Genomic DNA, 27,300 nt, shown 5'->3' on the forward strand with positions numbered 1-27,300 from the left:
ACAGACCCATGGCCCGACCCCTGCCCATGTCCCCTCCTGCTCCCTTGGTCATCCCACCCCGTGTCTGTAAGCCCTTCCCACACCCCACTCCCCCACCCCCTTTCCCTGTCTCTCTTCTCGTGGTAGCGGATTAGCGTTTCAGTGTTAAATTCAATCTGCTTGTTCATTGTACGATGTGCTTCTTTTAAGGCCCAATTTTGTAACTTGAATGTGTCATTCATCTGAACAACGACAAAAAAATTAAAGATTGTACAGAGAGAAATGATGCCTGTTCCCCTTTGCCCCCTGGTTCTGTCTATTTAGGGAGGGGGAAGGAGGGCAGGCTATTAATGGTGGGAAAAGAGAGGATGGGAGAGAAGGTGCCATTTAAACGCTAATCGATCCCTCATTTGGGATCCCCAACTGGGACTCAGCTCATTGGGAGACTATCCATTCACAAGCCCAAGGGGGGCTTCCTGTCCTTTAGTTCTGCTTATCATGAGGAGTCTTGCCTCTTGATGACCCACCACACATTCTCTGAGCTTTCCCGTGCCCCAAAGCCTTCATTACTACAGCTGGATCTAGCAAAGCTTTGGGGGGAGGAAAGATGGAGTTTCTAACATTTAAGAAGATCTGTGATTTCATCAATGGAGATAATTGCCTCTACCAATGCACTTTGTGACTCCTTCCCATAACTTGGTAAAAAAAATATCTCTTAGTAGATGGTTTTGCCAGTTTCCAAGGATCAAAGAAATGGAAAAATCCTTACCCTCAATACTTAGGTAGGCTGCCCCTCACACTACCCACAGTCTATCATGGGCCTACATTTACAACTTTTCCAGTATGATAAGGTCTACTCTCCTTGAAGGCATAACCTTCTATCTCTTCTAAGCCACAAAGAAGCCTCAGAAAATTTAGCTGAGTAAAGTTTACAAGCATATGCAAAAATCGTACCTATCAATGTGCTAAAACATTCAGTCCTAGCCTGAGGACCATCCAGGATCCAGCCCAGGCAGCCAAGGCTAGGCTGAGTGGGACTGGAAGTAGATCTCCCTTCCTGAGAAAGAGCCCAAGACCTGGTCTCATCTGTGAGTAGGCCATGGTCCATTCTTCTTCATACTGAGGATGGAAATTGCCTATTTAGTGTCTATCAGTAAGTATCCTACCTTCAAAATAGAGTTCTGTCTTGGGCTGGGGAGGTCCAGGAGGAGCTTAAGGTCAAGCCTGGTTTACATAGGTAACAAGTATTCTCACTGGCTGCTTAGAAAGCCAGGGCTAACAGGAGAGTGGAGAATTACAAGTTAAGAATATGCCAGATGGAGAAGACCTGTGTCTGAGCTTCTTAGCAAGTCTGGGACTGTTTCCTGGACTGTTAAAGGAAGAGGATGGACAAGATGACCACAAATGTCACTCTCAAATCCAACAACCTTTAAGTGTGCGAGCCCAAGTTCCCAAGTACTCCACCAGAGAGGGGAGAAGACCATCCAGATGACAAAGGAAGTCAATAGGGGAAGTGGGAGCACAATGCTGAGGTGCAGAACACCAAGACCTATACCTAGGAGGGTAGCACTGGGAGGGGGCAATCGGTTTAGCACCTCCATGCCATTAGGAAGATGGGAATCTAAACAAGGGCCATTACTGTCCTGAGGAGCTTCCATTTAGGGACATCCAGGTCTCAGTTCCCCAAAGCCTTGGGTTCTTCTAGTTTTCTATGCTTCTCATAAGTTATCACTAGGCAGCCAATTCAGACAAAATCCCTGTGGCTGATGGTCTAAACTCTCCATTTCCTTTCTGGACACACGCCTGTGATGGCAGTGTCGTGACTATTCAGTCAATAGATGCTCACCTCTTCTTTCAACGGCAATTCACTGTCCCTGCCCAGTGCTCATGGTCTCGTGGTGTGCCTGTTCCTGTTCCCTCAAACGTCAAGTTCCAAGAATGACAGCTGACTGTACTAAACCTTGTGTTCTCTCTGGGCCTCAGTTTCCTCCAGGGTTGGACTTGATGATAACAATTCAACAGTGCTTTATAGTTTAACAAAATATTTGGTTTACAACCCTCTGAGGTTGGTAGTATTAACTATATTCAGACTTGCCCAAGATTATGCAGTTAGTGCCTACCTTTTTCCTATTCTATACCCTTAGCTCTGAAGGCAGAATAAGAAACCCAACACACAGTATTCTCTTCTGTAGTTAAAACAAGTTTCGCTTCTTTCCATTTCTTTGATCTTTCTTGTTTCTTGTCTCCAGAGATCCTGTTTTCTCCACCTCCTGTCTGAAACTCAGCGATTCCAATAGGACATAATCCTGGAGAAAAGTTCTGACCAGTGTGGCTCTGTTTGGAGTCAAGCCAACCCTCACACGGCCATATTTCTGCCAGTTCAGCCTATTTACCATCAGTAGGATTTTTGACCCCATTACCACCAGACTGATGTAGTCTACTGGGGGACCATGAGGATCTGCTCGCTCACTTTTCTTTTCCAAACTCATTCATATTGCTCACATATGGGTGCTCCTGCAACCCCCTTCTTTTGGCTATTCTCAAGGGATTTTATCCAGCTGTGGTAAGAGTGGCACTACCTCCCTTTAACATGGTTCATAATGCCAATGTAACACATCTAACCTGGACTTGGCTTGGGAGAAATATAACTTCTTTCATGTCATCATGACCCAGTTGGTGCATATCAACCAGCGAGCTCATAGATGGGAAAAACACCCATGGTGTAGAAGATAAGAGTGTCAGCCTTGGAGTCAGGAAGACCTGAGTCTGAAGCCTGCTCCAGGAGATTTACTAGCTATTTGAATTAGTGAAGAAATGAAGTATTTATTAAGCACTTATTATGTACATAGCCCTGAGCTAAGTGCTGAGAATACAAATAGGAAAGTAGAGCGGCCCCAGACCTCAAGGACCTCATATTCTAATGGGGGAGACAGCACACATGGAAAGTTTCAGGGGCAAATCAGGTGGAAAAGCCCTGATGGTCCTTAAGGGGCAGCGGCAAAGCAGATATTAATGCTTTTTGAATGTCGTGTCTACTGATAAAAATCATGTCAGTTTCTGATGTTGATCCAATTTGCCAGACCTCTGCACGAGCTCTGGTGACCTGATTTATCTTTTCAGGGTCTTTGGTAGCTGTGGCTGCAGCCCCTGCAGGGGCAGGGATCAGGCTGCATCTCCAAAGGGGCTGCTTCCCAGGGTGATGGCTGGACACTGTGCTGGAACTGCTGCTATTCCCAAGGCTCTTGGGCTCAGGGGCCTGGGATTATCTCCGTCAGGGTCTGAGGGCAGATGGTGGTGGTCACTCGACTCTCTCTCTCTCTCTCTCTCTCTCTCTCTCTCTCTCTCTCTCTCTCTCTCTCTCTTTCAGGGTGCCTTGCTGCAGTGAAGCTGGCTTGCCCACCCTGTGAGTGACAGTTGGTTGGCAGCTGGTGGGGATGGTTGGCCCCTTCTAAGAGGGAGCCACCTCTCTGGATGAGGACTCTGAGGGCTGGGCTGGAAGCAGGACAGGTGGTCTTAAGGGTGCTCAAGCTGCCTGTGGGTGGCAGCTGATCAGCAGGTATTATTGGTAATGAGGAAGGTCGGCCCCTTTTCCTGCAATGTTGTTTATTCTTCGCTCTCACAGAGGCCCAATGATATCATGAGCGTGATGTCTTGACTTCTGATTGAATTGGACTGAAGTGAAGCAGAGCTGCTCAAAGTCAGACTCACTCTCTCCCCTAGAGTCGTCAGAGTCCAGTGGAAAGTCACAGATCAAGATAACTGGTGATTCCGTTTGCTCATAATAGCTAGCATTTATATAATGCTTTTAAGTTTTGCAAAGCACTTTATATGTGATTGCATTTGAAGCTCACAATAAGGAAGTTATTATTATCCCCGTTTTACTGATGAGGAAACTGAGGCTGAGGTTGACTTGCCCAAACTCACATAGAGAGCAAATATATGAGGCAGAATTCAAACTCAGATATTCCTGACCCCAAGTCCAGTGCTCCAACCACTAAACCAGTTGTCCAACATGGCCCACAACACTTGCCAGTTCATGGAACCAGATTAAAATGCAATTGGGAAATATTTAACAAAAGAAATATACAATAAAACACAGATAACATTACAATTTAAAACCAGGTCTACAGGTGGCCACAGGGATCTTTATATATGAATTAGTGGCCTGTTTCTATTGGAGTTTGACCAGCCTTGCAACAATGTCCTTCTGAGCCTTCATGACCGCTTCCAGCTTTCCAGAGACCATGATGGAGAGAGAAGCCTTGGTCTTTGGCAAGGGATAACTCCAGGTGAGCACTGGTCCTCTGCATGATCTCGAGGCAGATCTTGGCTTGCTCCCCTTCCCCAAACCGGTTCATGTCCTTGTACTTCCTCTCCTCCAGGGGCACATGGAGCACCTGAGTAATGATGGAGGCTTTAATGGGTCAGATCTTGTTGCCCCAGGCCCCAGAAAGCTCCTGAGCTGCTTCCAAACAAGCAGACTTCTCAGGAAGTGGAGGGAAGGCATCTTTGTAAGTTGGAGGGTCACTTTCATCTTCTGAATTTAAAGCAGCGACTTTAATCTGCTGCTGGGTCAGCCCACTGCAGTGCTCTGCAAAGCTCTCCTGGTTCAAAACTGCAACAGAGTTCATTGTCGATATCCCACCTACACACCTGGCTGCCTCATCTGTAAAATGGGGATAGGGATAGAACATACCTCACAGTATTGTTGGATTTCAAGCGTGAGTGTGTATAAAGCACTTTGTAAGCCTTAAAGCATTATACCTGTTGCTGAGTCATTTTTCAGTCACGTCCAACTCTTTCGGGGTTTTGTTGGCGGAGATACTAGAGTGATTTGCCATTTCCTTCTCCAGCTCATTTTCCAGATGAGGAAACTGAGGCAAACAGGGTGAAGTGACTTGCTCAGGGTCACATAGCTAGGAAATGTCTGAGGCCAGATTTGAACTCAGGAAGATGAGTCTTCTGCTTCCAAGCCCAGCGCTCTATCCACTGCACCACCTGGTGGCCTAAAGCATCATATAAACATTGGCTACTACTACCATTATTACCCTACGTGGCCTTGGGAGTCACACTATATCTTGGGTCTCAGTTCCTTCCTCTGTGATAAGAGGGCATTGGATTGGGTGATCTCTGTGGTCCGTCACAGCTTTCAGCCCTGTGGTCAGAGAGTCCTTGGCCAATTAGGATCTTCCCTGGCCCCTCCACCTTGCTGGTCTTTCTTTCTTCCCCAAGGATTACGGATGGGTTTTCATCCTGATCGAGATTACAGAGCATCTAGGCTGGAGCATGCAGCTCTGCTACACAGGGTAGAGGAGTAGGGCTATGCTGTGCCCGAGTCTGAATCGTTCTGAACCAGAATGCTATTTAGTTACCTCCTAGCTATGATTTCCAACACAGACTATGAATGGTGATTTTCATTAGGTCAGTGGTTATGGGGCAGTGTCACAGAGAGGAAAGACCACTGGGTTAGCATTTTGGCAAATGAACTAACAGGGATAATGTGGGTGAATGAAGCAGGAGTCCAAAAGTCAATTTCCCAAGTGCGAAATGGGAGATGCATGGCCAAGATGGAGCTAGGTAGCACGGTGTACAGAGCACTGGCTCTGGAGGCAGGAAGACCTGAATTCAAATCCGGCTTCAGAAACTTCCTAGCTGTATGATCCTGGGCAAGTCACTTTACCCTGTTTGCCCAGTTTCCTCATCTGTAAAATAAGCTGGAGAAGGAAACGGCAAACCACTCCAGTATTTCTCCCGAGAAAACCCCAACATGGGTTCATGGAGAGTTAGACATGACCGAAACAACTGAACAACAATACGGCTGATAACAATTCGTGTGAGAGATCTGAAGAGTGGAGTGGACTGAGAGAGCGACTAGTGTAATGAGATGGCTAGAAAAAAAACCAGCTAATATTGAGAGGCAGTGTGCAAAATGAGGGAGGTGGCCATCCCGGTGCACTCTGCCTCTGTCAGACCACATCCAGAAAGGTGTGTTTGCTTCTTGGTGCCATGCTTTAGGACAGACGTTGATAAGCTGGATAGTGATGAGAGGTGGATGATAAAACTAGGGGTGAGGGGACAACACTGAGGACCATGACATACACGGAATGGGTAAAAGAACTGGGAAGATTTAGCCTAGAGAAATGAAGACATAGGGTGACATGATTAAGTATTTCAGGTATTGGAAGTTGTTATGAGGAACAGAAATTTAGACTTTGTCATGGTTGGCCCCAAAGGGAAGAATGATGATGATAATAAAAAATAACTAACATATGGCAGCTACTATGTGCCAGGTACTGCACTAGGCACTTTACAAATATCTCATCTGAGCCACAGAAAATTGCAAGGTAGGTGCTGTTATTTTCCAGCTGAGGAAACTGAGGCAGACAGAGGTGAAGTGGCCTACCCAGGGACACATAGCTAATTGTGTCTGAGGTTGGATTCAAACTCAGGGTCTTCCTGACTAGATGCCTAAGTTCTGAGACCCAGGGACAAGGGGAATTCATAAAGGAGGTTGATGCAAAGAAAAAAATTTCTCAACGATCACAACAACCAAATGTGGGACAGACTGACCACCATCGGTAATAGTAGGTTCTCCATCACTAGTGGTCATTGAACATAAGCTATAGGGACCATTGAGTGGATTCCTTGCTCTCGCCTCAATGGGGTTGGCTTCTGAGGTCCTTGCCCAACAGGGAGATTCTACCGTGTTCTAGACTCTGTTCTTCTCAGCTCTGCATTTTACCATGGGCAAATCCCAGGGCTTGAGAGGGCATTTACTACTCCATCCCTTCCTTTCATAGAGGAGGACCAGTGACGGGCAATAGCTTCCCTAGCGTCAAACAAGGTTTCTCCGGGTATGTTTCCCCACTTACAAGGGATTCGACCAGATGACTGCTAATGGTTCTTCCAGCTCAAATGGTAGTAGGATTTTAAATAGAAGAGTCAAGCACAAATATGAACGAGGGACTGTTTTGTCTTTTTTAGGGTGAAACAAATATCCATCTTAACAGGTCTACATCTTGTTAGGGGAATCATAGCCATTAATATCTGTTCATGATTTGATTCTTTTATTGGTGGATGGATTCCAGGCACAGACAATGTGGCCACAGATCTCCTCGTACTGATTCTCCTTTCTCCTGAGTCAGCCTTCACACACTTTTGGGGGCATTCATGGTAGACTGGGAATGGGAAAGTGGACAGTAACCGTGGAGCCAAGAAAAGGTTGTCTCTGGCCCATGCAGAGTTATCGTCTTTTGAAGGCCAAACCGGAAGTATGCTCACTCCAGACCAGTGGCAAACTCAAACAGAAATGGATTCCTGACACAAATGTTTAGAAAATCACAAATTAACATCATCTATGTTGCATTTTAAAAATTTATTTTGCTAAACATTTCTCATTTACATTTTAATCTGGTTCAGGCTGTACCCACAAGTTTGACATGTCTGCCCCGAGTACAGAAGATGCACACTTGACCAACACATATTATAGAATCTGCCTTCCCCAACAGTTTTAGGACCCTATCTTTAGAAAAAATAGTGCAATTTCTGCCATCATGCAATTAGCTACCTTCCTCCCTACATCCCAGGTTCCCAGTATTTGGGAGCTTAGACCACCCCGATTCCCTGATTTTAGAGTTAGTAGTGTCTGAAGAGTGAAAAGCAACCCTAAAAAACACTAAGCTTTATACCCAACAAATGGTCATCCATTTTGAGGACATTTAGTTAACGAGCAGCAACTGAGGCAAGCCTCTGACTTGAGAATCGTCATAAAAATTTTTGGGTACATCTAGTTGAAGTTGGCTATCCTCCAGATTTTGTCCTGGGTGGCTCTTGGGGAGCCAAGCCAAGTCCCTCCTCCATATGATGGCCCTTGAAGGACCCAAAGAAAGCTACCATTTCCTCCTTTTATGTCTCTTCTCCTGAGGAAAGAGGGCAGTTCTTTGGAAGAGAACCCAATAAGGGTAGCAGCAGTCCTCCCATTTCTCTGGTAGGGATCCCTGGAGGTGGTTCTTTTAGGCTGTTAAGAGAACTACACTTGGATTAAAAAAAAATGATCGACTACTACAAAGGACGTTTTACTGAGTAAAAGAGGGGCAGACGTTAACACTTACAACTGCACTAAGATGTTTGCGACAACCTGTATCTGGATATGCAAAGCCGGTGCAAAAACAGAAACTACCAGTAAAAATAAAAAAATCCAAAAACCAAAACTCAAATACACAAGTACAGGATGGGGGAAGAGCTACTAGAAAGACCTATACCTGAAAAGGATCTCTGAATCTTAATGGGCTGCCAGCAACTAAGCTACATTAAAGTGTATGAAAGTGTAAGATAAGACCTAGATAATGCTGACTTGTGGTTTTTAAGCCACTGCCTTAGGCTGCACCAACACAGGGGACACGTCCAGCAGGGTCACTGGGCTACTCCTGCTGCCTTGGTTAGGTCAGACCATGGAGCACTGGGTACCAGGAGGACCCTGACAACCACAGAATGGTCCAAGGGGGCCTGACTGGCTCAGATCACTGAGAAGCCTGGAGGTCATGCAAGACAAGAATGTAAAGAAGGCTTGGCCTCAACATAATGGGAGCATGCGGCAGCTCTCTCCAGGTATCCAAGATAGGGTTCTGTCATCAAGTGCTTGAGTCCTTGACCACTCTGGGCCTCCAAAGGAGGAAGGCAGCCTTTGGGTCTCCTAGCTCTAGAGCCCGGGATCCCATGGAGGAGGGCCTCGACTTGCCTGTTCGATCCCAGAGCCATGCTTCAGTTGACCTATGGTCACATTTGCTAGACATCGGCACTCTCCCGCAACACAGCAGGTAGACAGTGGGTGTCACATCCTCAGGGGGCTTCAAGCACAGACTGCACGGGCGGTTAGGCTGTGCCTTCCATATTCAGGTGCAGCTTGGACCAAACGATCCAAACCTACCGTGGCAGGTGTAGGGTCTAGATATGCACTTGGGGCACGTGAAACTGGACTCAGATCACACACAAATTACACACGTGAACACAGTCCTTGTACCCGCTGAAGGGAGCTAAAGGCAGTCCTCCCCTCTGAATGGCACCAGAAATGTCTGCAATCCCAACACCTCCTTGTGGACTTCAGGGAATCTGCCCTCCATCACCCAGAAGCCAGGTCTTAGAACTGCTGCCCTAGCCCAGAGAAACAACCCCTCCCATTGACCCCAAGCTCAGGACCATCTTGGGAGCCAGATGTTAGTCCATCTGGAGTTTGGAGGCTGGGTAACCTGGTGCTAAGCCTAAGACTAGGCTATATCTACCCAGCCTCAAATGTGACCTTCCAGGCATTCAAAGTGGGAGACCTGAATGGAAGCACCCTCCTCAGCCCTGGATGTTGCACCCCCATCAGGTCAGGGCATCTCAGAGCTTGAATGCCTTCCCAATGGGGCCATCCTATTCCACAGCCCATTCTCTCCAGTACTGAGGTGTCAGATCACTGCTAAAGTCACAACAGATCCTTGGGACTGTCTCAGACTAGGCTCTTCCTTGATGGTGAGGGATGACTGATGGGGTCAAAGGATAGGATCTAAGACTGGGATTTCTTGTTTATCTTCAAAGAGAAGTAAAAATGCTATGGAGTACATTTACTGCAGAGGCCCACTACTTCTTTGGCTCAGAGATGCCTCTTTGTGGGAGGTGGCAAGACCAGATTTCTCAAGAACTGCTTTAGGTAGAGGCTTTACTTAAAACGCTGGCTTTGTAGAGGGAATTAAAGCCCTAGAAAATGGGGAATTATAACCCAAACCGCCTCCAGGCGCAGGAAGCAGCATGGAGGAAAAGATGGAGAGGCTGCTAGTTGAAGGTCATTTTCTGATCCCACAGGTATCCAGTCTCTCCAATGCATAAAGTGGAATCCCTGAGTTGCTGTACTGAGAGGCAAGGTTCCCTAGGACCAGACTTGTGCAGGTCCTAAGCAGGCCCTTCACACTTCCTTCCAATTCTAACCTGGAGGAGTGCTTGGCAGGGAGTGGGATGTGGGCAGGCCAGACAGGGACATGACGCAGGGATGTGACATGAGAATTCTGGGGAGGAGGCCATGGCCAACATTGGAAACCTGACAAAAGTCTGCCCTGCTTTCTCGTGGTTGTCTGGGGCCCCGTGAGGACCTCTAGTGGTCGACCTGGACCTGCTTCTTGGTATACCAACCCCTCCCTTTGTGACCAGAGAGGGAGAGAAGGGTAAGCCCGATGAAACGGCTGCCCCCTCGGCCACACCCCAAAAAAAACACCCACTTGTGTCCAACTCAGTCTTTATTGGCTGCCTTGGCCCAGGGTTGGGAACTGCTCTGTTAGGGCAGGGCATAGATGGGAATAGCAGGGACCCTGGGACAAGGAGGACTTAACCACGATGAGAGAAAAATCCAGTTACTTTGAACTAACACCACAGACAGGAGAGGAGAGGACACAGTATGTACAGAGGACAGGGTAGCCTCCTGCCCAAACTAACTTCAAGGAGCGAGAGCCCTGGCTGGTCACAGCCAGGCCAGTTGGGGACAATGACACTGTATCAGGGACCCATGTACAAGGCGCTGGGGTCAGGGGACCACCCACTCCTGGGCTCACCCGCTGATCTGCACCCCATCGCCTTCTGCCATTGGGTAGATCTCAATGCCTTCTACCAGGGGCAGACCCTCGACCGCCGACTCCATCACTGTAAGGGTGGCCGCTGCCTCAGCCGCCGCCTCGGCCAGCTGCTGGCGGACGGCTGCCTGGTGCTGCTGCTGGTGGGTCTTGCGGTGCTTCCAGAGGTTGGAGAAGGAGCGGTAGCTCTTGCCACAGTCAGGGCAGGCGTAGGGCCTCTCGCCAGTGTGGATGCGGCGGTGCTCAGCAAGGCGCATGGCGATGGTGAAGGCCTTGCCGCATACCTCACAGGCAAAGGGCCTCTCCCCAGTATGCAGGCGCCGGTGGTCTTTGAGGTGGGTGCTCTGGCGGAAGGCCTTGCCACAGTCTGGGCACGGGTAAGGCCTCTCCCCCGTGTGGATGCGCCGATGTACCTGCAGCGATGTCTCTGTGCTGAAGAGCTTCTTACACTCACTACACTCCAGTCCCCGTCGCCGGGCAGGGGCTGGAGGGGCCGTGGTGGGAGAGGGGGCAGGCAAGGACACAGGAGTTGGGGGGCGCGTGGCCCGAGGGGGTCGGGGTGTGGCCTCCTCCTTGGCCAGGACCTCCCCTGGCCCGGCTGCGGCGTGGGCAGCTTCGTGGGCCTGGAGCCGGGCGGCGGAACCCACTTTTTTGCCACAGGTGGCACACTCGAAACGCCGGGGGGCCTGGGCTTGGGCCACAGCACAGCGGTGCTCGCGTAGGCGCAGTGACGAGGGGAAGGCTGCGCCACAGGCTGTGCAGCGGTGAGGCTGTCGCCCTGCGTGGGCCACCAGCTGGTGCACCTCCAGCAGGCGGCGCAGGAGGAAGGAGCGTGGGCAGTCGCGGCACTTGTACGGGTACTCGCCTGTGTGGTGGTAGCGGTGCATGAGCAGGCGGTAGGGGCGGTGGAAGCGCACACCACACTCCTGGCAGCGGTAGGGGAAGTGCTGGGCGTGCACGAGGCGGTGCTGGCGCAGCGTGGAGCTTTGCGTGAAGGCCTTGCCGCAGTCACCACAGCGGTAGGGGCGTTCCCCAGTGTGCGTGAGCCGGTGCCGTGCCAGGTTGGCGGGAGAGTTGAAGGGCTTGGCGCAATCAGGGCAGGGGAAGGGCCGCTCGCCTGTGTGGGTGCGCAGGTGGTTACGCACATGTGACTTCTTCTTGAACATTTTGCCACAGACGCCACACTTGTGCCGCCTCTCCAGCCGGTGCACAAAGCGCTGGTGGCGGGCAAGCTGCAGGGCCTTGCTGAACTCCCGGCTACAGAGAAGGCAGCGGTGGGGCCCCGCTACTGTGGGGAGGCTAGCGGGAGGAGCTGCAGCCTCCGGGCCTCCTCCCGCTTCTGTGGGCGTAGGCTCAGGATCCTCAGAGGGCGCCGCTGGGGTAGGGGCAGGGATGGGGATGCCCCCTGCACCGTGTGTGCGCCGGTGGTAAAGGAACTTGGTGAGGTTGACAAAAGTCTTGCCACAGGGGCATGAGTGCAGCGGGTTAGGGGTGTGGGTGCGGCGGTGTGCTAGGAGCAGGGCCTCTGTGCCAAAGGCCAGGCCACAGTCCACACACAAGAAGTGGGACTCCCCACTGTGCTCCCCCAGGTGCTGGTCCAGGCTGGGTGGGCTGGGGAAGGTGCGGCTACAGAGAGGGCACTTGAAGAGCCCCTCCCGGTGGCTGCGCAGATGCTGCTGTAGCTGATGGGGGGAGAGGAAGAGCTGGTCACAGGTGGGGCACAAGAGCTCTGGGGAGGCCACCCCAGAGGGATCCCCGCTAGCTCGTCGCAGCGGCCGCCGGCCGCCCCTGCGCTCCCGCCCGGTCCCGCCGCCCACACCCTCACCGCCATTGCGAAGCTCATAGCTGTGGTCAGAGGTCGGGGGCAGGTCAGGGGCCCCAGCAGTCTCGGGGCCAGGGGCCAATGGACCGAAGTGAGTGGCCTGATGCTCCAGGAAGTCCCCGGGCAAGTGGAAGAGCTGGGAGCACTCGGAACACTTGTAAAGGAGCAGCTCGACCTCGGCCACCACCTCCCCGGCCCCTGTGGGGCCAGCGGCTTCCCCAGCCTCCTCTGACTTGCGATAGGAGTGCTCCAGGGCTACCTGGGCTTGGCCCAGCTGGGGCCCCACAGCCGGAGGTGGTGAAGGCTGGGGAGGGGAGGTGGCCGCGGCTGCAACAGCTGCCACAGCCCGGAGGTGCGTCTGGCGATGGCTCAACCACAGCTCCTGCCTCGCAAAGAGCGCCTTGCAGTCCACACACTCGTAGTGTATGGTGCTGGCAGAGATGGTGGGGGGCGGCTTGGCCGGGGGTGTCTCGGGGGGGGCCGGCTCCTGGGTGCTCAGCAGCTTGAGATGCATCTCCTGGTGCTCGAGGAGCTGGCCTGGGGATAAGAGGAGCTGCCCGCATTCCAGGCACTGGTACTGGCTCTCCTGCACCAAAGTCTGGTAGAGGCCGGAGCCACTGGGGGCTTCTGCAGCCACAGAGACCCCAGGGTCAGCCACACCCACCACCTCGAAGTGCTGCTGAGGGAGATGTGAGTTCTGGTGCAGGAGCACTTCCTCCAGCGAGCCGAAGAGCTGGTTACACTCAGAGCAGACATAGCGATGTTCAATGTAGAGGACTGTTTCCTCCGACTCCTCTGTCATGGCGGCTGGGCCCTAGGAGAGGGGAAGGGGATGGAGAGAGAAAGAGACAAAACAATCCCCCACAAGGAAAGGAGAGGAGGCCAGTGAAGAGGGCCCATCCCATCTGTGCAGAAAGGGCCAGGCCCTGGCTCATGCAGGAAGGCAGGGGCCTCCTCACACCCCTCCTGGAAAAAGGAGATCCAGGAATCCTCAGGCTTCCCCCTCTGCTTCAATGTTCTACCCAGCCGCACCTCTTTTGGTCAGCTTGGTTCCCATCCCAATAGCTTCTGGATGCTCTGGCCAATTCCCTTTCTCTCCCCTTTCTGGGGCTTCAGGTTCTGCTACCCTAACCCTCTGCTCCCACACCCCTGATCCCCCAGTCCTTTCTCCAACTTTTTCTTCCCGTGTTCATTCCCTTCTAGCATACTCCCCATCACTCCGGCTGGGCCTTCGGACAGCAGCCCCCCCCACACCAAGGCCTCCAGATCCCTTTCTCTCTACGCTATGCCCCAGCCTCCTTTCCATAGTCTGGCCTTCCCAGATGGCCTCTCAACCCAGTCTAGGTCCTTTGCCCCCCACCTCAGACCCTGGTTCCCTATCTTTATATTCTAGTCTCCCCTCCATCAACCCCACTTTATTTCATGCTGGCTATTTTCAAGTCACTGTGCTTGGCCCGGGGGATACAAGTGAAAAATGACAAAATTCCTGTCCTCAATAAGTTGCCATTTTATCAGGAGAGACATTACAAGGGATACAACTTGTCAAAAGGCACTGAAAATAGAGTGTGGTGGAGTTTCAGACAAAGCCTGAGGGTGATTTGAGAGGAGATGAGGAAAGATTTTTCTGAGAAGGCAGCAGCTGAATGGGCCTGAAGCAGGAGAGCTGGGGACCCAGCACATCTGAGGCAGGGGGGACACAAGGACTTCGACCAAGTAGTCCTTTAATTTGTCTGGAATATGGGACCTGAGAGCAGCGTTGTGAAAGGGCCTTTAAGGAAATGGCTGGCTGAGGAATTCCTATTTTTTTCCTCCAGAAAATGGGAAGCCGTTTCTGAGTTTCAGAGCTGGACTTGAGGATTAGGGAGATAATTTATCAGCAGTGTGAAGAATGGAAGGGGAAGGGGAAAATGAATAATAGCTAGCCTTTGTATAGTGCTTTAGGTTTGCAAAGCACTTTTACAAATATTTCATTCGATCCTCACCAACCTGTGAGGTAGGAGCTATTATCTCCATTTTGCAGAGGATGAAACTGAGGCTAGAAGAGGGTAGTTAAGTGTCTTCAGTAGGATCTGAACCCAGATCTTCCTGATTCCAAGCCCCTGGGGCTCCCTCCAGGCAGAAAATGGGAGGTTGGTGGGTAGACTTTTAGAACAGTCCAAACAAGAGGTAATGAAGCTTGAAGAAGGGAGACTGAGGGAGACGGACGGGGCCTGACAACCAACTGGCTGTGAAGGGGAAGGCACAGATGGGACTGATCTCTCAGACACTGGTGACTTGGACCATGGTGGTGCGGCCAGGAGAAAGAAGGCAGGAGTTCAGATGGGCTGAGTGCAAGACAGTAACAGGGCAGCCAGTTGAGATGTGGAATCGGAGGCCGCCATGGGCTCTGTAGGCTGAATATACAGATCTGGGGAGGGGATAGACCCACAGGAAGGGGTAAGATCACCAAGGGAGAGGCACGTCGGAGAACTGAGGAGCACGCAGCATTGCCAGACTAAGGTGAATCAGCCAAGTAAGAAGAACATAACAGAGGCCGGGGAAAGAAGGGATCCAGGTAGAGAAGCAGGCCCTTATGTCGAATAACATCAAACCCAACCCAACCCCCAAAACATCCAGAACAAGGACTCAGAAAAGGCTGTTGGGCTGAGCAGAGAAGGGGCCCAGCACCTCTGGGGAGCAGTTTTAGGAGCATGGAGGATCGAATGAGAGGGGGCAAGGGGAGGCAATGAACACACACTACTCGTTTTAGGAAGTGAACAATGAATGAGAGGAGACAGAGGACCACAGCTGGAGCTGCAGAGAAGGTCAAAGCATGAATTTTTAAGGAAGTGTAAGACCAGTGCTGGGCCTGGAGTCATGAAGACCCGAGTTCAGATTCAGCCTCAGACACTTACTTAGGCAAACCCAAGTGCCTCAGTTTCCTTTACAGTAAAAGGGGGACAATAACAGCACCTACCTCAGGGTTGCTGTGAAGATCAAACAGGGTAATATTTGTAAAGTGCTCAGCACTGCGCCTGGCACACAACAGACGCTACATAAATGCGTGTCATCCTCCCCACCTGATTTGTGGGCATCGGGGAGGGTGCCATAGATAAAGACATGTCTGACAATGAAAGAGATGTGATGGGGGTGGGGTGTCACCGGCACAAGGAGAAAGGCAAGCCCTTCCCGTGACAGTGGGTATAAACACAGTCAGTGAAGCCTCATTTGGGGTGACAGCGAGAAGTCTGCAGGAGAAATGAGGGACCGCATCCCCTCTGGCTTCAACCTTCACAGTATAGTCATGGGGGAGATTACCTATGAAGCTGAAAAGAGGTCGCGGGCTGTAAAGAAAGAAGACAAGATAGGTGTGCAGTGGAGAGCGCCCTGGGCTTCTCCCAGTTCAAATGTGGCCTCGGATAGGGCCAGGGCTGAGAAGGGCAGCCCGGGCAAGTGGACAGCGGGGCAGAAGCAAGGCCCAGGTGCTTAGGCTTATGCCCCCCCCCCTTCAGCAAAGGAGCTTAAGGTCAGGCCCTGCCCTCAAGGAGCTTCCTGAACAGGGAGGGGGAAACAAAAGGCCTGGGGCGCTTTTGGGGGGGGGCAATGAGATCTCAGGCAGCCCCCCACCCCCGCAGAGCGCAAGGAAGGCAGGAGGGGAAAAATGAGGTGTACACAGCGGGCGCTTAATCGATGCTCATGCCTTCCCCTCCCTCGGGGACTCAGGTCCCAGGACCTAGGTAGGACTTGCTGGGCTCAACCAGGAGCACAGGGATGGGGGTGGGCCACCCCCAGCTCCAGGGCGTCCCCTCCCAGAATGCCCCCCCCAGCCGGGGGATCGCGCATGCGCGGAATGTGTGTGTGTGTGTGTGTGTGTGTGTGGGGGGGGGGGGGGGGGGACACGACCGTTGCTCTCCCCCACCTTGGGGTCGGCGCGCGCACGCGCGGCCCGCGGAACCTCCCGGCCGTCTCCCGGCCGGCGCGGCGCTCTCTGCGCAGGCGGGGTGGTGCGTGGCGCGCGGGGAGGGGAGAGGGGAACGGGGGAGGGGAAGGGCCCCAGCCCAGGGCGCCTCGCGCCCTTCACTCACCGGGCCCGCGCACGCGCCCTGCCCGTCCTCCGCCTCCTTGGGGCCCGCGGGTTCACTCGCTCGCTCCGTCCTCGTGCCGGGCTGGGCTGGGCCGCGTCGGCCGTCCGCTCACACGACCCCTGCAGCGATCTCGCTCTCGCTCTCCCTCTCGGTCTCGGCCTCGGCCTCTCTCGCTCTCGCTCTCGCTCTCTGTCTCTCTCTCTCTCTCTCTCTCTCTCTCTCTCTCTCTCTCTCTCTCGGCCTCCCTCGCTCTCTCTTCGCTCTCAGCCTCGCTCTGGTCGCCAGTCGCCCTCAGCAACGCCCCGCCCCTCTCCGCCGCTCCGGTGGCCCCCTCCCCTCCTCCACCGTGCGTCCGGCGGGCTGGCGGGCGGGCGGGCGGGCGGGCGGGAAGGCCAATCGGCTGCCCGCGAGGCCGGGCTCGAGTCCAATGGCGGCTCGCGTAGCGGAGGGGCCCGCCCTCCTTTCCCGCCCTTCTGCCGACAGCGACCAATCCATGCGCGACGTTTCTCCATCGGCCCGCGCCGTCGCCCCGCCCCTCCCTTGGCCTCGCGGAGAGCCACGCCCCCCGCGTCCAAGGCTGGTTGGGGCGGAGAGCTAGTTAGGAGTGACGTCAGCTGAAGCAGGAATGAGGCTACGGGCGCCATCTTGTGGGGTATGGGGGTGGAGGGAAAGAGGGGCTGGGGAGGGAGGAGAGGCGGTTAGGTAAAGGAGCGAAGATCGTTAAAAATAATAGTCCTCTCTTGTAAGGCCCTCTTGTAAGGCCCTGTTGCAGGGTGCCCTCCTAGCAACAGCCCAATGAGAGACATTGGGGGCGAGGGAGCATAAGGATTATTCTCCATTTTACAGAAGAGGCAACTGAGGCTCAGAAAGTTATCCAGTGTGGCAAAATCAGAGGCGTGGCTCGAACCCAGTCCCTTCAGGCGTCCAGTCCAGCGCTCTACGCCGTACTGCGCCATAACAATATTAATTACTAAAAAAAATTGATAGTAGTTTGCATCTGTGTGGCTTTTTGCAAGCTTTAGTTCAATTCAACAATTCATTAAACGTTATTAAGCTTTCACTAGGGCCAGGCACTGTGCTGGCCTTGGGGGGATACAGAGACAAAAACAGGTCCTGCCCTCAAGAAGCTTACATTCTATCATGTGAAAAGGACTGTACCTGGTGCTCTGAAGCGTCTATCAATCAGCACTATTAAGTGCTTGCTAAGTTCCGGTCCTCTGCTGGGCTCTGACAAGACCAAGAAAAAAAAGCCCCTGCCCTCAAGGAGCTTGCATTCTGCTCAAGGAAAGAGCAAACCCGCACAATGAAGGCAGGCTGTCAGGAAAGTGTATTCATTGAATGCTTACTATGTGATCAGCAGCCGGGACCCAATATAGAAAAGACGCTTCCAAAGAGCTCACTTTGTAAGGGGGAGACAACGTACAGAGAAGCAAGTTGGATGGAATGGTCCCGAGGTCCTTAGGATGCAGCAGCAAAGCCCATAGTGGTACGCATTGAAACTATTTGACAGTGCCAAGGACTTTGATGCTGAGAGCTTTCTTTCCTGAGTCTTCCACAGCTGACATAAACTAAAAACAGAAAGGGAAACTGAGGGACAAAAAGAGGAGGAGACTGAGGTCTAGAGAAAGAGTGGAACACCGGGAACCAGAGAGAGGGTGACAGTAAAACAGAGAAGAAAAACTGAGGGATGGAGGGAGATAAGGGTAGACTGAGAGGCAGAAAGGAGGAAAACCAAAAGGGGAGAGTGATGGACAGAGAAAGGGGGGCCCCAAGAGATAGAGTTGGGGGAGACTAAAGGATAGAGAGATGAGAGACTGAAGGGAAAAGAGGGGAGGGGACTAAAGGGGGTGTGAGAGAGGATAGAAAAGCAGAGAGAATCAAGGCTGAGGAGCAGAGAGGGTAACCCTAAACCTTAGAGACCATCTACTCCAAGCCCCACATTTTTACCGATGGGGAGGTTTAGGGTGCCTTACCCTATGTCACATAGCAAATTAATGGCAAAACTGAGAATAGAATCCTTAGCTGTCTTTACAAGGCTCGATTCAGGGGCCACCTTCTCTGAGAAACCTTCCCTGAGCCTCCTCACGGGTATCCTCACCTTCTTCAAATCATCTCGTTTTACTTAATTCTGTGTGTAAACATGGGACGCCACTCCCCTCTGCAATTAATCACACAACATGTGGACTAGGTTGAATTAACCAATAAATCAAAAGTATAAACTAGGTATGAATAAAGTCCTTAATTAATTTGAGAGGATTAATGTACTTTGAGCATTGGATAAAGACAGATGATAGCATACAGGAGATATCTTTAGATTGATGCAAAAACCTAATACACCTCTGGGCCTACATATAAAAATATCAGTTAGTCCAAGGCTAAGCAGTAGACCAATCTGTTGATGGAAGACCAATTCAGAGAGTAGATCTTGGGAGAGAAGAGGGTTTCTCTCTCTCCATCTCTCTCTCTCTCCTTCTCTCCCCCTCCCTCCCATCCTTCTGTCCTGCTCCCCCTTGTCCCCACAGTGACCATATTGTTAGACATACTAAATGGGTGGGAGACATACATCCTTCAAGCTGGGACCAGAAAGAGACCCACTGAAGACAAACCTGGATGCAGAAAGGAGGAAGCAGCTTCAAGGATCATGACTCGTTGCGTCAGAGAATTCTGGTTATGAACTACAGAAAGATGAATGATGATCATGATGATATTGCTGTTGTTTTATATAACTAGCACTTATGTAGGGCCTGCTCTGTGCCAGGCAGCGTATTACATATGTTGCTAATATTATCTCATTTGATCCAGGCCATACATAGAGTGCCAGAAGTTCTTCCCTTTTTGTCACATGTAAGGAATGACTCCTGACCATCGGGCTCTAAGTTTGAGCCCGTTTTACCCACGGTTACATGTGCATTTGTGGGAGGGTGTGCCCCACGCTTTCAGGGGGAATGTTTTATGACAAATGTATTTATCATACCATCTTAGTAAATACCTTTGCTAAAAAACTGATTGAGATTACTAGTTGTCAGAGGGAAGCACACTGCTGGGGGCTCATTGGCAATAGATGCAGAAACCCAGCCTTTTAGTATTAATGCCTAGAACTTTGGAGACCTCCAATTTACAAACACAAGTTGGGAGGGCAGCCCAGAGAGAGTGCCACACATGCATATTGTATCTCCCTACTGGAATGTAAGCCCCTTGAGGACAGAAACTACTTTTCAGTATCTCCATTTTGTCTCTGTATCTCATCCACCTAGATCATTTCTTTAATAAATGTTTGTTGAGTTGAATTGACCTTGCAATTCCCTGCTCCTCTATGAAATTCAGTTTCCTTCTCTGTACAATGAAAGATGATCTCGGATACCCCTTACCCTTCTACGTGATCCCACTGGACTGAGTGGGGCTTAGTTTGTCCTCTCTGGCCTATATGTAGGCCCAGAGGTGTATTAGGGTTTTGCATCAATCTAAAGAGGTCTCTCTCTGACCTCTTCCTAGTATCTCAGTGGCCCAGAACTTGGTTGGACCTCCTGGGGACTTCAAAAGGATAGAAGTTTTCTCTGTAGTTTCAGTCCCGTCTTGTTTCTCCATTGCTTTGTAGTTCTTATGTAGTTAAGACCTGGACTCATACAAACAGACCCCGAATAGGGAGTAGTGGGGGAAGGGACAGATGTCTCTTTAGTCAACTCTTCCAGGGCCAGCCTGCTTTCTGTTGCTTTTGTGTCTGTGTGCTGAGGAGCAGCCTGGAGAGAATCATAGAATGTTAGGGCTGCAATGAACCAAATATAGTTCACCTAGTGAACTCCATTTATTTTTCAGATGAGGTAGTTGAGACCCAGAGAGGGGAAGGGACTTGTTGAAGGACTCACAGGTAGTAAGGAGCAAAGTTGAGCTTCATCTTCTATAGAGTCAGTTTGATGTAGTAGATAGAATACTGACTTGAAATCAGCAATACCTGTGTTCAAATCCTGCCTTCGGATACTCACTAGCATAACCTTTATCTGAAGCAATTTCTGCTTAAGACTCATTGTATGCGTATCAAGGGGAGATAGTGGTGAAGAGAGTGTTGAGCTAACTGGAAGGACTCAGTGTGAGGGTTGTAAGAGATTATGAGCCTGTCCCTGGGGTCTCCATCTTCCTGGGCTTTGAGCTGACATCAGACACTTGGAACAAGGCGGTGTTGGCAGCCTAGCAGAAACTGAGTTGGAATGAGATTGTCCGAGTAAGGTGTACAGAAGTGCACATTCACACTTGCTGATGGGGACTCAAGGGAGCTGCTGTGGTCCTTCATGATGACATTCCAAAGGGTAGCTGGCTGAGGAGCCCAATGTCAGACTTACCTAGCAGGTGCCTAGTTCTTGAGTGGGGGCTGTCCCAAAAGTAGCCAGAAGGTGAGAGGAGTCCATGGTGATTTGAGAGAGATTCTGCCTCAAACCCAGGATGCTTGAAACCAAAATGCTTGGAAGGTGACCTGTCAGCTGAACTGGTCTTTAGGGTGTAAAACCAGATCCAGAAGGGGGGGGAAGGGGTCAGGGCATTAATGTTTCAAATATCATTAGGAGTGGCAAGGAGCCTGGTGCTGGTGAGTTTTGAGGTCAGCATTGTTAATTTAATAATAGCATTCATATAGCACTTTAAGGTTTGCAAAGTACCTTTTTTTGTGTACTGTCTCCTTTGATCCACACAACAATTCTGTGAAAGAGGTACTATTATTATTCCTGTTTTACATATGAGGAAACTGAGGCAGAAAGAGGTTAAGTAACTTGCCTACGGTCACAGGACTGGTAAGCGTTGGAAGCTGGATTTAAACTGAGGTCTTCTTGGCTTCAGGCCTGTGGACTCTTTACCACATTGAAAATGTAAATGAGGCAGCTATGTGACACAGGAGATAGAATGTTAACTTAAGAGTCAGGAAGACCGGATTTCAGATCTGTCCTTAGACACTAGACCTGCTTACAGGAAGCCTTTCCTGATTCCTCTTAATTCTAATGCCTCCCCTCTGTTGATTATTTCCAATTTATCCTTGTTTGTTCATGGTTATCTGCATGTTGTCTCCTCGGATAGATTGTGCGCTCCTCAAGCACAGGGACTGTCTTTACCTTTTTACTCCTATGTGCTTAATAAATGCTTGTTTGCTCTCTGAATGACGCTGGACAAATCACTTAATCTTGGTCTGCCTTAGCTTCCTTATCTGTAAAATGGAGATAATAATAGCGCCTATCTCACAGGGTTGTTGTGAGGATAAAATGATATATTTGTAAAATACTTTGTAAACCTTAAAATTCTATATAACTCCTTAACCTAGAAGTTTCTCATTCATGCCCACTGGAGGTGAACTGGAGTAGCTGCACCTTAGAGAGCCACCTGGTGGCTTGCATAATTATTACACTCTGAGTAGCTACTGCCTTACCATTCGAAGCAGGAGTCGCCTAGGATAATTGTTGTAGGACTTGAAGGGACCTCACAGGGCATCTAGTCAAACCACCTCATTATGCATAAGTAGGTACTGAGGTTCAGAGACATCAGATGACGTGCCTGAATTCATATAGATAGTCAATGGCAGTGTCAGGATTCAAACTTGGATCCCAGGGCTCCAAGCTTATCAGCAAAGTTGAGCCTTCCTTTCATTGGATTACCTCTATATCAAGAGCTGGTTGCCCTTCTGAGTGGGTACATGGGGTTTACAAACTTTTTACACCATCTCTGTGACCTTGGGCAAGTTATTCACTCTCTCTGATAGTGCCTGTATTAACTACCTCTAAGGTTGTAAGTTACATGCTCAAGACAACTACCTCACCCAGGGCTCTGTGTCTCCTCACGTGCTGAGCATAGTAGGCTCTTTATAAATGACATGTGGATGAGTTTCAAAACCAGTGAGTACAACACTGAGCTAGGAGCTGGGGGAGATACAGAAGGAGCTCAAAGTCCAGCTAGATGAGGATGGGATAAGGGCCATGAAAGGTTGGGCATAAGACTGAAGGCAAGGGTGTTCTGAGGAAAAAGGAATGCTGTCAGTTTGTAGGAGGGGCAAAATTGGTGGCAGCTTCCTTAAGGAAGGTGCATTTAGAAGGACAAAGAAGAATGGGACAAGTAGAGCTCAGGTGAGGAGGGGAGCAAGATGAAAGTATTTTAGGAGGAAAGAACATCAGCATGAGCAAATGGAAGAGGGTCATTCTTTTTCCTCTTCCTCTCCTCCTCCTCCTCCTCCTTCTTCCTCTTCTTCTTCTTCTCTCCTCCTCCTTCTCATTCTTTTTTTTTAAACATGTTTGCACAACTATTTAGGTTACAGGTCATTTTCCTATCCATGATCTCTTGGGGATACTCTCAAACACCTGTGTTGTGGAGATCAAGTGAAACAGGAAAATAATAACAGGATTATAAATTTAGAGCTGGAAGGAACCTTAGAGTTCATCTAATCACCTTCCTCTGCTTCTTTTACAGGTGAAGAAACTGAGGTTATGATAGTAGGAAAGTAGGAGAGCCAGGATTTGAACCCGGTCCTAGGAATCCAATGGACTCTAACTCAACCTCATTTTATGGATGGGGAAACTGAAGCTTATGGGGGACCTGGTTCTAGCTCAGAGGCTAGAACCCCAGGATCATAAATTCAGATTAGATAAGAGATTGTACTCTACTGAGACCCGTAGAAATTGAGGAATACCCAAGGAAAGTGGTAGAGCTGGGATTCCAACCAAGCCCTCTGAAGCTAGATGGAACAATTTTTCCCATGTGTCATGCTAATGAATCCCAGCCCAAGGCTCTTTCCCTTATCCTGGACCACTTTTATGGAAGGGTCCTTTGGCATCATCTAATCCAACCCCCTCATTTTCTAGAAGGGGGAGGCAGGGCTGGACAGGTGAAGGGATTTGCCTGAGATCACACATTAGGTTCAGGGCTGCACCTGGACTGGAATTCAGATGGAATTGACCCTGGGGTATGGGTTCTTTCCTCTTGCATACTTAATGGTATACAGTGGGTCTATTAGGGAGGAGGGAGAGATAAAGCTGGGTAAAATAAAGGAGGAATAATGTGGATGTGTTGTGGGAGGCATGAAGGTGCCTGAGCAAGCCTGTGGAAGATGCTCAATCTCTAGGGCCATGTGCACCCAAGGCTGGGCTGATGGTGCAGGGGCTTGGGCTGTGCATTGTTGATGGCCCTTGACAGAAGGTTATGGCTGCTCTGGTTGGCGAAGATGTGGTTGAGGTCTGGTGGTACACATGACAAGTAGCCACATCAGGTGTGTGGGACTGGGTATGACTGGACATGTTCATGGACAAGTATGGCAGGCCCAGGGACCTGGTGTGACATGTGGCGGGCACATCGGTCCCCATGACTAGAGCTATGTGAAGCCTAGGGTGTGGAGTGTCAGAAGGGGGCAAGGTGTGTGGGGTCCCTAGTGCCATGTGGCAGGCGTGTGTAAGGCGTGAGGTCACGTGTGAAGCTGGCACACGTGAGCCCATGTGTGTCTCCTCCCAGTCACGAGCGATGGGGGCGGTGATGAGTCACCCGGTCTCAGCCTCCAGCTCCAACTGTCTGTTCCTTTCCCCCCACCCACCCCCCAGGACTGTCTCCCATCTCCCTCCTCCGCCCCCTTCTGTCTTTCCCTGTGCCTGTCTCTCCCTTTCCCCTAGGTGTTTCTCCCTGGCCCTGTCTCTCATCTCTGTCTCTTTCTGGGCCTCTCCACATTTCCCTGCCCCTCTCTCTGCCTGCCCCTTCGTCCTGGTCTGTTTTCTTCTTTGCCTGGCCCTTGGACTCTCCTGTTTTCCTTGTCTCCCTTGTCTCTGGCTGCTCTAGCTAGAGCTCTCCCTTCTCCATGTCTCTCTAGGTCTCTCCTGTCCCTCCTCTCCATGTCTCCCCTTTGCAGGAAGCCTTCTCCAGGTAGCCACTCTTTCTGGATCTCTTCCCCCTCCTTTTCTTCGATCTCTGGCTGTCTCTAGGTCCGCCTCCTTTGCCTCCTTTTGTTTCTGCCTCTGTTTCTCTTCTCCAAACCTGCCCTGTCTCTGGCTGTCCCCTCTCTGCCCCTGGTTAGACCTCTTTCTTCTCCATGTTTCCCCTTCCCTCACTCTGTCTCTGTTTCTTTATCTCTTCCTCTTCCCTGCTCCTATCTTTTTCTGCCTGTCTCTGGGTCCCTCTCTTCTCTTTTATGCCCCCTCTTCTTCCCTTCTGGCTGCCCCTGGGTCTCTGTGGGTCTCTGTGGGGAAACTGGGGAGGGCACAGGAGGAGAGGACGCCTAGGGTGGTCCCTGATGCCCAGTGCAGCTCCATCCCCCTCATTGGTATTCTCCTCTCACCCCCCCCACCAGGCTACCAACCAATAGCAGCCTCTCCCTCCCCCTCCCCTACTCTTCTCCCTCCCCTTGCCTCTCTCCCTCCCTTCCCCTCCCTCCTCTTTGCCTCCATCCTCCTCCCTCTTCTCCTTTTTCCCCTCCTCCCCCTAGCGCCAGCCATCAAGGGAGAACGCGGACTCAGAGAAGGGGAGAAGGGAAGAGAATCGGCAGCCGGAGAGGGAGAGGGGCGGCCTGAGGCAGGGCCCTGTGACGGCCGGTGGCTCGGCGGCGCTGAGGGGCAGCCAGGCAGGGGAGCCAGGAGGCCAGCCAAGGAGGGACTTGGGAACGCTCCATCCTTCCTTCTCCTGCTCTTCCTCCCCATCCCTCCCTTCTCTCCCCCCTCCTCTCCTCCTCCTCCTCCTCCTCCTCCTCCTCCTCCTTCCTTCTTTCCTTCCCCTGCTTCCTCCATCCCCTCTCTTCTGGGCCACCAGGCTCACTCTATCCCACTGTTCCCTCCCCATCCCTCCCTTCTCTCCCCCCTCCTCTCCTCCTCCTCCTCCATTCCCCCTTCCCTCTCTCTCCTCTGTCTCTCCTGTTTCCCCACCCCTCATCTCCTCCTCCATCCTTCCCTATCTCCCTCTCCCATCCTCTCTTCCCCCATCTTCCCAGCCTCTCCCCATCCCCCACACTTTGTGCCCCCAGCCTCTTTTATCTTCCGCCCTCCCTGTGCTACCAGCTTCCCAGTCCCCCCATTCTCTGAGCCTCCTTTATCTCCCCGTTCTTCCCGTCCCCCACTCTCGCCATCCCCCCACTGTCTTTTACACCCCCCATCCCCCCTCTGCCATCCCCCTTCCTCACCCCCGGGGCCTGATGCTCCCTCGGTCAGGCCTGAAGTCTTGAATCCTAGTCTCCCTCTCCCCTGCTGCCCCAGGGGAGGGGCAAGGCCTGGGGGGGGGGGAGAACGGGGTAACCCCCTCCCCCTGCCGGCCCCTCCCCTCCCCCACCCCCTCACCTCATGGCCACGGGCTACATCTGGGCCCATCCCTCACCCCCAGCAGCCCCCCCAGGCCGTCCCGGCTGAGGGGAGGGGGCCGGGGGTGGGGAGCCCCATTTGGGCCAGCTCTCTCCTTCCCTTCTCCTCCATTTTCTCCTTGCATTCCCCCTTCTCCTCTCCCCTCTCAGGCCTGCCCGCCAGCCCTCCCTCTCTCCCTCGCCCCGTCCACCTGGCTCCCCACCTCCAGCAGCTGGAGACCAGAAAACTCTCCCCCTGTTCCCATCTCAGCGTCCCTTCCCACCTCCATCCTTCTTGGCCCCTGAGCCCGCAAGAGAGCCCCAGCCGCCTGGCCCACCAGGATCCGTGAGTGTCTGCCTGTGTGTATGGGTGGTGGGGTGGTGGGAGTGGGGGTGGGGTGGGTGAGTGAGGCTGGGCGCAGCCGAGCTGGAGATGGGAGACTCCTTGGGGGATGGAGGGGGCGATTCCTGGGGAGCAGGATGGATTTTTTCAGTCTCCAAGGTCCCTGGCTAAGTGCCCTCACTGACTCTACTTCCCCCAGGGAGGACAGGCTGGGGCTTGGGTGGGAGGAGGTGTCTTTCATCCTGCCATCCTCTCATTTCCCCAGATCACTTTTTAGATACTTCCAGTATCTGCTTCTGCTCTCCTCTGTTTCCCCTTTCCCCCCGGTCCCCCAGCCTCTCCCACCCTTTGGGATACATTATCGACTTTCCATTTGTCTTCCAGTCTCTCTCTGAATATGTGTTGTCTCTTGCCTTGCCATGTCTCTCTACCCCTGTTTTTATGAGCTAGCCTCTATCTTGTTTTTTTCCCTTCTATTATTCTCGATCTCTGCCTCTATTTCCCTGGTGTCTTTCAGTCTGTGTCTAGCTGTCTCCTTCTCCCAGTGTCTCTCAGTCTGTTTTGCTGTTTCTCCTCTTCTCTCTCTCCCTGTATCACTCTATGTATTAGCTCCTTTTCCTGTGCCTCAGTCTTTCTCTGTCTTTTAATTTTGGCACCGTGCTCTCTCTCTCTCTCTCTCTCTCTCTCTCTCTCTCTCTCTCTCTCTCTCTCTCTCTCTCTCTCTCTCTCTCTCGCCTCCCTGTATCTGTCTGTCTCCTTGTATCTCTGTCTTTGGTTTCCTATGACTCTGTCTTCTTTTCTAATTCTTTCTATGTATTCCTCAGGCTCCCCTCTCTCCTTTTTTGTTTCTCTGTATCTCTGTCTCCATGTGTTTCTTTCTTAGGCCATCTGCTTCTCTAACTTTCCTAGCTCATCTTTTCTTTCTCTGTCCCAGCTATCTCTTGGCCAGTCTCTGGACCTCCTTTCTCTCTCTCTGCATGTCTCTCACAGTCTCGTGCTGTCTCTGTCGCTGTCCTTATTTCCTTCTTGCTTTATATTTTTCCTTGTCTCATTCTGCTTCTCTTTCTCCTTGATTTTCTCCGTCTCTGTCTTACTATTTTTCTCTTATTCTGTATGTGTGTGTCTCTGTGTGTCTGTCTCGATCTACCTCTTTCATTTCTCTTTCCACTTTAACTTTTGTGTATCTCATTCCTCCCTCTTCAGTCTCTCCCTTCCTCTCTCCT

General features: G+C 51.4%; 2 protein-coding genes across 2 annotated transcripts in view; one reads left to right on the top strand and one right to left on the bottom strand.

Annotated features, from left to right (window-relative positions):
* Positions 1-7,335: 7,335 nt before the first annotated feature.
* ZNF574 (zinc finger protein 574) lies at positions 7,336-16,784 on the bottom strand. Its single transcript, XM_021003698.2, has 2 exons — positions 16,464-16,784; positions 7,336-13,213 (listed from the first exon to the last, which is right to left on the bottom strand). The coding sequence occupies exon 2, from the start codon at positions 13,199-13,201 to the stop codon at positions 10,556-10,558; it is 2,646 nt and encodes an 881-aa protein (XP_020859357.1). The 5' UTR covers positions 13,202-13,213; positions 16,464-16,784; the 3' UTR covers positions 7,336-10,555.
* An 8,971-nt stretch (positions 16,785-25,755) lies between these two features.
* Positions 25,756-27,300, top strand: part of GRIK5 (glutamate ionotropic receptor kainate type subunit 5) — a 37,222-nt gene continuing 35,677 nt past the window's right edge. The window contains 1 exon segment of the mRNA XM_021004204.2: positions 25,756-26,080. The gene's annotated coding sequence lies outside the window, so the exon portion shown is untranslated.

Source organism: Phascolarctos cinereus, unplaced genomic scaffold, assembly GCF_003287225.1.
Source record: "Phascolarctos cinereus isolate Bilbo 61053 unplaced genomic scaffold, phaCin_HiC Scaffold_726;HRSCAF=1367, whole genome shotgun sequence".
Taxonomy (NCBI): Eukaryota; Metazoa; Chordata; class Mammalia; order Diprotodontia; family Phascolarctidae; genus Phascolarctos; species Phascolarctos cinereus.